The 13,031-nt window shown below is 33.1% G+C and overlaps 2 protein-coding genes across 2 annotated transcripts; both read left to right on the top strand.

Annotated features, from left to right (window-relative positions):
• Positions 1–332: 332 nt before the first annotated feature.
• On the top strand, positions 333–1,887 carry LOC110626036 (agmatine hydroxycinnamoyltransferase 1). Its single transcript, XM_021771766.2, has one exon. It carries the CDS (start codon positions 470–472, stop codon positions 1,787–1,789), a length of 1,320 nt encoding a protein of 439 aa, XP_021627458.1. The 5' UTR covers positions 333–469; the 3' UTR covers positions 1,790–1,887.
• Positions 1,888–6,740: 4,853 nt separating this feature from the next.
• On the top strand, positions 6,741–13,028 carry LOC110625503 (protein argonaute 5). Its single transcript, XM_021771119.2, has 22 exons — positions 6,741–7,356; positions 7,835–8,052; positions 8,180–8,329; positions 8,475–8,608; positions 8,708–8,817; positions 9,066–9,169; positions 9,637–9,769; positions 9,875–9,991; positions 10,093–10,203; positions 10,296–10,367; positions 10,461–10,583; positions 10,695–10,857; positions 10,934–11,055; positions 11,140–11,277; positions 11,351–11,493; positions 11,574–11,636; positions 11,715–11,778; positions 11,989–12,115; positions 12,197–12,270; positions 12,388–12,482; positions 12,605–12,636; positions 12,741–13,028. Exons 1-22 carry the CDS (start codon positions 6,856–6,858, stop codon positions 12,911–12,913), a joined length of 2,967 nt encoding a protein of 988 aa, XP_021626811.1. The 5' UTR covers positions 6,741–6,855; the 3' UTR covers positions 12,914–13,028.
• Positions 13,029–13,031: the final 3 nt, after the last annotated feature.

The raw sequence follows: 13,031 nt of genomic DNA, 5'->3' as shown, positions 1-13,031 counted from the left end.
TGATGTGGCCTACTACTTCGAAGTAGACACTCAACTACTGAGAAGACACTCAACTACTAAATTGCTATGAAATCATTGAAACTCCTAATAATCTGGCCAATACAATTCCACGCATATACATGCATGTAATAATTTGCCAATTAGAGACCTAACTTTAGATCCTATTATTTAATCTTTTGACATCTAATGAATTCTTCTGTTACATGGACCTCAAATCATGTGCACTTGTCTAAAACTAAACAAGACAAAGAAACATAGAACTATTCCCCCTCTTCGAAGATAGGCAACTTATACACGTTTCTGTTAGGTTTTAGAGACAAATCACCAACCATTTATGGTATGGCGTAGGCAATGCTTCACTATATAAGGAGATGAGCTATGTCATAGCTAGCGAGATGTGCTCAAACTTAACCTTTTCTTTTTTGCTTAGCTAGATATAATCTTGCCAAAAAAAAAAAACCCATAAACCATGAAGGTGAAAATAGAGAGTACAAGAATTATTAAACCTATCTATGAGGGTATGTTTCCTCCATCAACCTCACAATTTATCCCTTTGAGTGTATTTGATAGAGTCACTTATAATACTCATATAGCAGTCATTTATGCCTATCGTCCACCGACACCCACGAATGCAATCATTGAGCTTGGCCTCCAGAAGGCCTTATCTGAATACAGAGAATGGGCTGGAAGATTAGGGGAAGATGAGAAAGGAGATCCTGTCATTTTTCTTAATGACAAAGGGGTGAAACTGGTTGAGGCTTCAGTGGATTGCATGCTTGATCAACTCTTACCCTTGAAGCCATCTCCTGTTTTGCTTAGCCTTCACCCTAGCTTGAAGGATGTGGAGGAGCATGTGCAAGTTCAGCTCACAAGGTTCACTTGTGGTTCATTAGTGATTGGCTTCACAGCTCATCACTCGGTTGCTGATGGGCATTCCACTAGTAATTTCTTGGTTTCATGGGGGAAAGCATGTAGGGGTCTTGACATGAGTCCATTTCCTCTTCATGATCGAACCATTTTCAAACCTCGAAAACCTCCTATTTTTGAGTTTGAACACATAGGAGCTGAGTTCAAAAACAAGAATGCTTGTCCTAATCATTATGCTGATAACTTTTCTGATGATAGTATTATAGTTCACAAAGTCCATTTCACAATGGATTTTCTCTCCAACCTCAAGGCTAGAGCTTCTTCGTTATCAAATAATGGACTGCAGAACAAGCCTTATAGCACTTTTGAGAGCTTGGTTGCTCATCTATGGAGAGCCATTACAAAGGCTCGAGGACTCGGTGGATACAAAACAACACATGTGAGAATCTCAGTGAATGGACGCATGCGAATGAGTCCAAAAGTACCCAACGAGTACTTTGGAAACTTGGTGCTTTGGGCATTTCCAACTGCTAAGGTTAAAGACCTACTACGAGAGCCATTACCTTATGCCGCCAAGATCATTCATGAAGCCATTGCAAAGGTGAACGACAACTACTTCAAATCATTCATCGACTTTGCTACCCACAAGGCGGAGAAGGAAGAAGATCTCGTGCCCACGGCGGAGATGAACAAATCAGTCTTATACCCAAATTTGGAGGTTGATAGCTGGCTAAGATTCCCATTTTATGACTTGGATTTTGGAGGAGGAAGTCCTTATTTATTCATGCCATCTTATTTTCCAACAGAAGGAATGATTTTTCTTCTGCCTTCGTTCATCGGAGATGGAAGCATAGACGCTTTTATACCTCTTTTCCAGGAAAATTTGGCTACCTTGAAAGAAATTGTCTATTCACTAGACTAAACTAGTTATTGTTATAATTATTCTCTTTCTTTTCTTGTGAAAATTTTAACATCTTATTATTTTTTTTCAAGAAAAAAAGGATGAAGTTTGGTTTACAACATGGTTGTATCATGGAAGGAATATTAGAGATAATGTGTTATTTATGAGGTTAATTTTTTTTTTCAAAGTACTATTTTTTATTTTTTCTTTATAATTTTTTATAAGAAAAATGGAAAGAAGAATGAAATTAGGTATGGATGAGAGAAATTTGCTAACTTCTAAATCTGTTATACAAAGTGATAAAGACTTATTGAAGTTTGGATAGTTAAAAAACAAAAAACAAATTGAACAATGAAACTGAAAACACAAGACTAATAGTTTGATGTGGACTTATACCCTCCATTTGGTAAGTCTAACTTTATGAAACATATAGAGTATTACACATTTAATATTTTAAAATATATTATTTAAAAACAAAAACCCATTAACCATTGAAAATCATTATAATAATTAAATTTTTTAATAAATTTTATTTTTTAAATTAAAATTAAATAATAAAAAATATTTTTTATAAAAAATATTTTTTAAATATAAATTATTTTTTTTACAAATAAACGTAAACTAAATTTTAAATAACAATTTATTATGTTATTATGGGATGGAGGATATTTCCCTATAATATAACGGGCCTCAATAGATTCAAAGGATAGTTGGGTTAAGGATTCAAGTATGTGGTTGGCAATGGGATTGAATGATTAATAAAACAACTTTGGGTACTTGAAAAAGGCTCCATGGACCATGGTCTTCTTGATTAATTCCAACACACACAAAAAAAAAAAAAAAAATCCATGATCCATAATAAAAATGAAATTATGCAGTATTCTTCTTCTTTTTTTTACATGACATAAAAAATTAAAAATTATTTTCTATATTAAATTTATATAGATTTAAAAAGATAAATGTATGAGGTTTTATGATTTTGATGTAAATTCCCCTACAACTTTATTCTTCTTTTTCTTATTAATTTAAAAAAAAAAAACTTTTAGGGAAATGAAATCCTAGACAAAAGTTGATATTCCTCCTCCTTCTTTCTTACAATGCTTTTTTCTCCTCTCCCTCTCTTTCCGTCCTTTGATTAATTGCTTCTTCTAATATACTTTTGCTAAAGTGGAGTTGATGAAAACAACCCACTACTGAGATCCTATGAAGTATTTTTTTGGTATTATTTTAATAATATAAAAATATATACTTTATACATTAAATAAATCTAAATATAATAATTTTTGCAGATGTCCAACTAAATTTAAGATCTTATTAAAATTCTTTCAATTACACATCTAAACCAATAAAATTAATTAACATTTTTAATTTTTAAAAAAATTATAATAATTTATTTAAAATATTCTTTAAATAGTCATATTTTTTATATATTAATATTAAATAACTTAAAAATTAATAATAATCTATATATAAAATAAAAATTAATATTATATTAAAAATTTTAAAATAACAATACACCTTTTGCTGAAAATCACAATACACCTTTTGCTTATTCAATTTCAGTTACTTTTCTTGGAAATATTTCTGAGAATATTATAAATTTTCAATTTACTAAAACAAAAAAGTGAACCAGCCATTAAAAAAAAATTATTATTTTAAATAATTATAATTAAATTAAATGCGTAGAACATGTCATAATGATCCAAACCATTTTAGCTTATTAAATAAGTTATTGTTTTAAAAAATTTACTTTTTAAAAAGTTAAAACCTTCTAAAAAAAATTAATAAACAAATAGAATTTTAACACTTCTCAAAAATTTAAAATTTTTTAATTAAATTAACTTAATCAAATAAGGTCTGTCAACCCTCAACGCATCATATCAATATATTCACTATTGCTACCTTCTATAGCACCATGCTCGTAACACTATATTTGGATTGTGAGAAAATAAGAGAAGAAGGATAATTAGAGAATTAATTTTATTTCCACATTTTCATGTTTGGTTAGGAAGAAATTGAGAAAGAAATAAAATTTGAGAGAAAAATAAAATTTATTTTTCATCCACTATTTTCTCTCTAAAAGAAGTAAAAGAACTTTTTTTTTAAATGAATACATAGGTTATTTTTGGAACTTGAAGCTTAAAATTATAATTTTATCATTCAAAAAACTATTTTTTTAAAATATTTTCCTCTTTAATCCAAACACAAGTACAATATATTATTTATTATCTCAATTATTTATGTTATTTTAAATTTTCTTCCATTATTTTTTATTTATCTGAATACAATGTAAATGATGAGAGTCATTCCACCAATAAATATTTTAATAATAACATAAAATTAATAGAAGAGTATATTTACATTATTCATCATACTTGAATTAAAATTGAATCAAAATTGAAATTATAAAATTTAAATATAATTTAATTTCAATTATTTTAATTTTGATAATTTTAATTTCGAATTAAATCAATTAAACCTCAAAATCAAAGAATCAATTTCAACTGTGCTTATCAATACGGATCATCCATTTATTTTTCTTTTTTTTTTTTTTTTCATTTATTCCACGTTTCCTCGTCATTTAGTTTTTTATGCACTTTTTGCTGCCAAATGTAGGACCCATACAGCACATGGGTCCCAACTCCCAACTGTCAAAGATGTGTACAACACACATGAAACAGAACCAGCGCCCCATGTCTCGCTTGGAAACGTCGTGTGAGCTTCCGATTAGTGCGTATTCCTTTAGGCTAGGATCAAGGATGCCTACAAAGTAAGCTGATTGGTTTCGGTTTGTCGTTTTGGTTGAACCACCTTGGGTCCCGTCTTCCGAGGTGCACGTTTGGTTGGCTTGGCCTGGACCCGGGGAAGTGTACAAGAGCTCGCTCGCCAGTGGTGGGTGGGAATGGTCAGCTCATGCAATATGACTCATTTTTGTCTCCCAGATCCCAGTAGAGGGAATGAATCTTTCTTCAGTAACGTCAATTTTGTCCTTCGATTAAGCTGCGAAAATTTTGTTAACTCACGACCGAGCAATGTCAGGACGGCCATCTTCCACCCAAAGGTAGTAGAGGACAACTTTTACAAGACATAGAGATAATAAGACTATTATCTTAAAAATTAAAAACCATCTAGAGAAAAATGTCTTTATAAATTAGAGAGAAATAATTTTTATCTTATGAAAAATCATTTACAAATACAAAAGATAATATCTCATTTATATCATGAGTCTGTTTTAATATAATTGACTTGATGCATTTCAAAAAAAAAAAAAAAAAAACTCAATATCTATATAAAAAGCAAGAATTATCCAATAGATAGATGACATAATTTTGATTAACTAATATCATATAGAGTAAATGGTGAAGATGATTAGATTAATTTAATTAGGTAGGACTTATTATCTTTCAATAAAGTATTTTTTTTTAAATAACTGATTATATTAATAAAATTTTATCAAATAAATAGGAATATCATTCCAAACAGAAACGATTATCTCTTATACATTCTTTAATTAAAGTATGACTAACTAGAGTAGCATTACGACGAACTCATCTAACAGAAATAAAGATTTAGAATCACTCAAAATCAAATCCCTACATAAGATAATTTGACAAAAATGCTGCTCAAATACCTGTCTAAACCCCTACATAAGATAATTTGGCAAAAATAACTCTCCTCCTTTCTTATTTCTCAAGTATAAATCATTAAAATCTCCCGAATAAAATCACAGAAAAGAGATTTTACGAGATAAAACTCGAATAAGATTCTAAAACTGATGTCGTCATTGTAATTTCGAAAACCCATAATAACTAGTAAATATTACATTTCGAAACAAACGAATCAATAAAATTTAAAGAAAATGCAACCATAGAAATAGACCCATAACTCTTCCACATTAACAAAAGGCCTACTCCCAATCTTTGTCTATTGACCGAGAAGTAACCATCAAAATGTAAAAAAATACGAAAAAATTCCATACGAAAACTAAGAGTTTTTGTTTCCATGAAAAATAAAATGTTCGGCTTACAACTAGAAACCAAATCCTTCAATGTAATAACTGTCCAATAATTGTCGCCATAAATCTGCCAAGGAGGTCTGTATATTCTGAAAATTAATTGGATTGTATGTGATAAATATCTTCACTATACAGAAATCATAAATGATGATCAGAATATTTATGGAGCTCTTAATAGAATAATAACACCTTCTTTTTCATCGATATTCAATTAACGCAGATCATTTTTTATAGAAAAGCGAAAAAAATAAGTTAAATTTAAAGAAGAGGAAAATGTAAGATCATCGAGTTACAAAGAATCACAAAAGACTAGAGAGAAACTTACGTCGAAAGTTAATTGACAATAGACAAAGTATTTAAATATTTAAAATATTTATATGTTTTTAACATTAAAATAATTTGTGTGAGTATAATTAAATGAAATCACAAAAATAATTTTTTTTAAATTAAGATTATTAGTAGTACTCTTCGCGTCTCTACAAAAAATATATTATTTTTTTATATTTGTCTCAAATTATATGTTTTTTTTAAGATGATTATTTGATTATTAGCTATTTAACATACTCCTATCTAATATACATTTAAAAAGTAAAATTTATAAATCTTAATAATAATTTAGTAATTGAAGTGGGAAGTATATCCGAAAATATAAAATAAAATTTATTATTTTATTTTTATTTTTTAAACAAAATAAGAAGATTAATCGTAAATATGAATCTCTTAAAAATTGTGAAACTTGCATATGGTAGAGCTTCCCCATTGCATTTTCTGAACCGACCATAACCTGCCCCTTCATTTTTTCGTTGGCCTTTGGACTGAAAATTAAATTAGTCCAAGAAGGACACACCTGAAACTAGTTTAATTAAATGAGGATAAAATCGTCATCCAACACGTTGAGTAGTCTCGCGCACGCGCCCTTTCTGCTCCCTACCACTACAAGAAATCACGTCACTTTACACGTCTTCTCTCAAGCAAGCACACATTCTTTGCTATGCTTACCTCCTTCTCTCTGAATTGTTAGTTTCTTTGGTTTTACTTTGCTCTCTCTGCACAAGTTTTACCGTTTTACACAATGTCTCGCCGTGGTGGTGGTCGCCGGCAGGATTTTCGCCGACACCAGCAATCATCCTCTCAATTTCCGTCGTTCCAGCGTGGTGGTGGCGGTAGAGGTGGAAGAGATGGCGGTGGACGAGCTAGCCGCGGTTTCAATCCGGCAGCAACTGTCACTCAATCTGCTCCTACAATATCTCGTTCTTCCTCGTCGGCCTTCCCTCCTCCTACCACGTCTGTTGCTCAGCGTACGACTGCTCCTCAATCTGTGGCTTCTTCGTCAAGAGCATCGTCGTCTCAGGCGACAGTAATGAGTTCGGCGGCAGTGGAGGAGCTGAGACGAGAGGTGGAGCAGAAGCTTACAACTGGAGATAAGGTGACCAAGGCTGAGACGCTGCCGGCGTCGTCAAAGGCCGTTCGTTTCACTCCTAGGCCTGGCTTTGGTACTGCCGGCGAGAAGTGTGTGGTTAAGGCCAACCATTTTTTGGTCGAAATAGCTGATAGAGATCTCTGTCATTATGACGTAAAGTTTCACAATACTTGTATAAATATTTCCATAACAATAGATATACTCTACCATAGTTTATTTACAAGATCTAGAATTAGGTTCTTTTATTTAAATTCTCTTACAGTGGATGGATATTTCAATTGAAAAGTTTTTATCGATATATTTTCCACATTTTCACGTTTATCATTTTCCTTGAATGAATATCTCATTCTACTATTGGCTATTGGCTAATAAACATTTCCTATTTATTCTTAAATTATTAATGATACTTGTTTTTTTTCGTAATTTTCTTTCATTTTGAAGTTCTTACCAATAATTTTTCAATCATCCTTTGTTTTCTATTCTCTTCTCTGTATTATTGTTTTTTAAATAAATTGTGAAATGAAAGAACGGAAATGACGTTTGGTGTTCTTTAGTATTTCACTATTTCTGTTTGCTTACTTACACAAGTACATGACAAAGGTTTACAAGTGCTATCGTGTTTCTGTTATAGGTAACTGTGACTCCCGAAGTAACCTCAAAGAAATTAAACAGGGTTATAATATCTCAGCTTGTTAGAATGTATCGTGAGTCACATTTGGGCAACCGACTGCCAGCTTATGATGGCAGGAAAAGCCTCTATACGGCAGGACCATTGCCTTTTGAATCTAAGGAATTTGTCGTTAAGCTGGTTGAGGAGAATAATGGTGCCGTGTCTTCTGCTTCGACAAGGTAATTATGTTATGAACTTTATTATCTCTTTATTTTTGCGTGTTTTCTTTTTGTCGACAACATTCAGTTATCAAATATCTTATTGTTGTTGGAGATTGTTCAGTTTTTGTTATTCATTCCTATGCAGGAGGGAACGGCAATTTAAAGTGGCTATCAAATTTGCTTCTAAGGCAAACATTCATCACCTGCGACAATTTTTAAGTGGTAGACAATTGGATGCCCCACAAGAAACCATACAAGTTCTTGATATTGTTCTTAGGGAATCACCATCTGAAAAGTATTCCATCTTTGCTGTCTTATGGAGTGTTTTGAATTGTTTACTTTTTTCCACTTACCTCTCTGTTCATTTTAGTTTTTATGGGCAATTTTACTTGTAGATTGTACGTTGATATTTTGTCAATCACTTGGATAAATTTGAGCAGGTATACAACTGTCGGGAGGTCATTCTTCTCAACTAATTTGGGGCCAAGGGGTGAGCTTGGTGATGGTATAGAATATTGGAGAGGATACTATCAAAGCCTTCGCCCAGCCCAGATGGGACTGTCTTTTAATATTGGTCAGCTTGTTTTGTTTTAGTTGTAGTTATCATTTGACTGTTTTTAATATTTATTATTATTTACTTATTTATCCTCAATATCTACTTTACATGTTGCAGATGTGTCAGCCAGATCCTTCTTTGAGCCAATTATGGTGACTGACTTTCTAGCTAAATACTTTAGGTTGAGAGACATGTCAAGTCCTCTGTTGGAACAAGATCGTATTAAGGTCTGGTTCTTTGATTTGCATTCTGAATTTGAGTGAGTAAATGATGGGTATTTAAATTCAGTAGTCATCTTCATCGGTGTCCTATGTGAAGGGAATGAGTAAATGACTGGCATTTAATTTCAGTTGTCTTACTGCTGTACTATGTGAAAAGGATGAAGAGGATAAAGGGTGTCTAACTTTCTCATCGTTCCCCCTTCCCTAATAATTTGGTTACAATTTTAAGTTTTCGCTGAAATTTTCATTTACAGGTGAAAAGGGCCTTAAGAGGAGTAAAAGTAGAGCTAAGTCATTGGGATTATGCTAAAAGCTGCAAGATCATTGATTTATCCAATCAGCCCCTGAATCAAATATTGTGAGTTTTTAAATATTTATTTACTAATATATAGAGTTGCTTTAAAGCATTGCTTCCCTTCAATATCCTTTTTACATAAAAGCATATTCAGTTTTTTCCTTTTTGTTTTCTGTAATTTTCTTTCCTCTTTTGGTTTTATGATGTAGGTTTTGCTTGATTCATTCCTAAACAATTTTTATGATTCTGTTTGTGCAATAATACCTCTTCAGTAAATTATTGGAGAATAGAAGTGTAGCTCACTTATGATGATGCTGGGTTGTTATATATCTTTTATACTAATTTTATTTTCTGAATTTGGAGCCGTGTTTCCAAGCACTGTGTTTTAAAACCAGATTAAATCAAGACATAGCAAAACATGCTCGGTCAATTTGGTGAATAGTCACAATGCTTATATAAAAGCAGTTATACTTCTTTAGCAGTTCTGTCATAATGTATTTAATATCCTGCAATTTTCTTCTCTCTTCCAGCTTCACTTTTGGAGATAAGAGTGTGTCAGTGGTTCAGTATTTCCGTGATCGATACAATATTGGTCTTAAATATACAACATTGCCTGCTATTCAAGCTGGGAGTGATTCAAAGCCAATTTTCTTGCCTATGGAGGTTGCATTCTTCTATAATCATAATTTTTTTGTTGTTTTATTTTGGCCATACAAGAGGGCGATTTACTAACCATTCTTACATATGCGGTTCATGTTGGTTTTACAGGTTTGTAGAATTGTTGAAGGACAGAGATACTCAATGAAATTGAATGATAGGCAAGTAACTGAATTGTTAAAAGCAACATGTCAACGCCCTTGTGCTCGGGAAGATAGCATTAAGCAGGTATTATCTTGTTCTTAAACTCTTATTTCTTTGTTGATATTTTACTATTAATGTATGCGTCTTTTACCTATTAATTGGTTTCATAATATTTGCTCTTCTAGATTGTTATGCGGAATGATTACAGCAGTGATAAGCTTGTGAGGAATGAATTTGGAATTCAAGTTAAGGAAGAGCTTACTTTCATTGATGCTCGAGTTTTACCTCCTCCGATGGTAATTATGCAAGAGTCTCTTATTTTCTATATTTTATACGTTATTTTGATTCTCAAACTTGTCATTTTCATTTTCTTTTGAACTTGGTGCAGCTTAAATATCATGACACTGGCGGTGAACCAAGGATTGAACCCCTCTTAGGACAATGGAATATGAAGAACAAGGTGGAATTCAGAATCTAAATGCTTGAAATATGAGAAACTTTAATATTCTTAAAGATGATGGTTGCATGACATTTTTAATCTCTGATTTTGCAGAAAATGGTGAATGGTGGAAGAGTGGAATTCTGGACCTGTGTTAACTTCTCTTTGAAGGTCAACCAAAATTTGCCTGTTGAATTTTGTAGGCAATTAATTGAGATGTGTGTTAGCAAAGGAATGGTAAGTTCTACCGGATCCTGCATCAATAACATTTTTTATGCTTTTCTGTAATAGCAGTTTCATTCGTAATCTAGTAGATTGACCTGTCTACTTTTTTGGAGATAATGTTAGGGATTCAACCCCAACCCCGTTCTTCCAATACACTCGGCTCATCCCAACCAAATAGAAAGGGCTCTTGCTGATGTCCACGAGCAGTGTACTGCAAAACTTTCTAATGAGAAGAATCAGCTTCAGTTGTTGATAATCATTCTACCTGATGTCATGGGTTCATATGGTAGGTAACATATCCAGATCTAAAATTTATAATTTGAAGTTTATCCTGCATCTCATTTTTGCTTATTTCATTGTAGGGAAAATTAAAAGGATATGCGAAACAGAATTGGGTATTGTATCTCAGTGCTGTCAACCAAGTCAGGCTGCAAAGCTACGTAGACCGTATTTTGAAAATGTTTCCCTCAAAATCAATGTTAAGGTTTGGTGTTCTCTATTATCAACTATTTTTTATGCTTTTGATTTGCTTCTACATATTTTAAATTGATTATTGAAGCTTTGCTAGGTTGGTGGTCGAAATACTGTGTTAAATGATGCTATTCAAAGGAGTATTCCTCTAGTGACTGATATTCCTACCATTATTTTTGGTGCTGATGTAACTCATCCGCCTCCTGGGGAGGATACTAATCCGTCAATAGCAGCAGTATGTGAAGTTATTTCTTTTTCCTGTCCTTACATGTTCCTCAGTATTTTAAAGTATTGGTTGACTGATGCAGGTAGTGGCTTCAATGGACTGGCCAGAGGTAACAAAGTATAGAGGAAATGTCTCTGCACAGGCTCATCGTGAAGAAATTATCCAGGATCTCTATAAATCATATCACGATCCGGTTAGAGGATTAATTCATTCCGGAATGATCAGGTAAAGCTTCATATTGTCAAGTTGCTTTAGAGCTATATATAAAATCCTCTTTTCTTCCTCACCTATTTGCATATATGCAGGGAATTATGTATAGCATTTAGGAGAGCAACTGGGCATAAACCCAACAGGATGATATTCTACAGGTGATGCTTTTATTTCATAATGTGGAAGCTGTCATGTTTTCCTGCGATTGCTGATAATTATTTGATTTCTTGTAACAGAGATGGTGTTAGTGAGGGCCAATTTAGCCAGGTTTTGCTACATGAGATGGATGCCATACGAAAGGTTATGGGCTGTTTTATTCTATACTTGAGCATCCTCAGTTGTTTACGGAAAGCTCTTTAGCTTGCCTGATGTCACTGTTTGACTGATTGGTGTACTTTCTAGTAAATTTTCATAAAGATCACTAGATCAGTTAATTAATTTGTCACTGATTATTATAATGTGTTTGGTGCTAATGCATTTTCAGGTTGTAATTATTATCTTTCTTTCCAGGCTTGTTGCTCACTTGAGGAGGGATACCTTCCACGTGTTACCTTCATTGTGGTGCAGAAAAGGCATCATACACGGCTTTTTCCTGTTCAGGGTGGTGAGACAGATCACAGTGGCAATATTCGACCAGGTTAGGTTTTTTAATTGGCGTTTCCGATGAATTTGGCTGTGTCTTTCTGGAGGGAACTAACCATTTATCTTTGTTTTGCAGGCACAGTTATTGATACCAAGATTTGCCACCAGAATGAATTTGATTTCTACCTCAACAGCCATGCTGGAATTCAGGTATTGTTAATTTAACCTATTAATAATAAGATGCATAAATGAACCTGCTCCCCTTGGTATTGTATTGGGTTTGCTGCTCGGAGAACTAGAGTTACATGGCTCCTTTGAACTATGCAGGGAACAAGCAGGCCTGCACACTATCATGTGTTGTATGATGAGAATTGTTTCACAGCTGATAAGTTGCAAGTTCTGACTAATAACATGTGTTACACGTACGATCAAACATCTTTCTCCACCATCATTTTCCCTAGAGCTATGTAGAAACTTCTTTTTTGCCATGTTACATGATTAAATCCTTTTTGCTGATTTATTGCATCTGTTAAAACCTTTTCAGGTATGCAAGGTGTACTCGCTCTGTTTCCGTAGGTCTGACTATTGTCCTTTAATTACCCATCTTTGATCTTGTTACTTTTTGGTTTTCCGGGATCTCTGTACGAGTATTAATGGTTAAAATTTTGAAAATTATGCAGTTCCTCCTGCCTATTATGCCCACTTAGCTGCTTTTCGGGCTCGATATTACATTGAGGGGGAAACATTGGATGGTGGACCTTCAGGTGGTAGGAGTACAACTGGGAGGAGCAGGGAAGTTCAGCCGCTGCCTGTGATCAAAGACAATGTTAAAGATGTTATGTTTTATTGCTGAGGACGCTAGTCCAGCCACTGCCTGTGATCAAAGATAATGTTAGGGAAATGAAACAATGTAGTTGCTTGGACTCGATACTCAATTTCCTTGCAAATATTATCTTGCTTAATGCTCAGTA

The sequence above is a fragment of the Manihot esculenta genome, chromosome 11, assembly GCF_001659605.2.
Source record: "Manihot esculenta cultivar AM560-2 chromosome 11, M.esculenta_v8, whole genome shotgun sequence".
Taxonomy (NCBI): Eukaryota; Viridiplantae; Streptophyta; class Magnoliopsida; order Malpighiales; family Euphorbiaceae; genus Manihot; species Manihot esculenta.
This window is presented reverse-complemented; position numbering and strand designations above follow the sequence as displayed.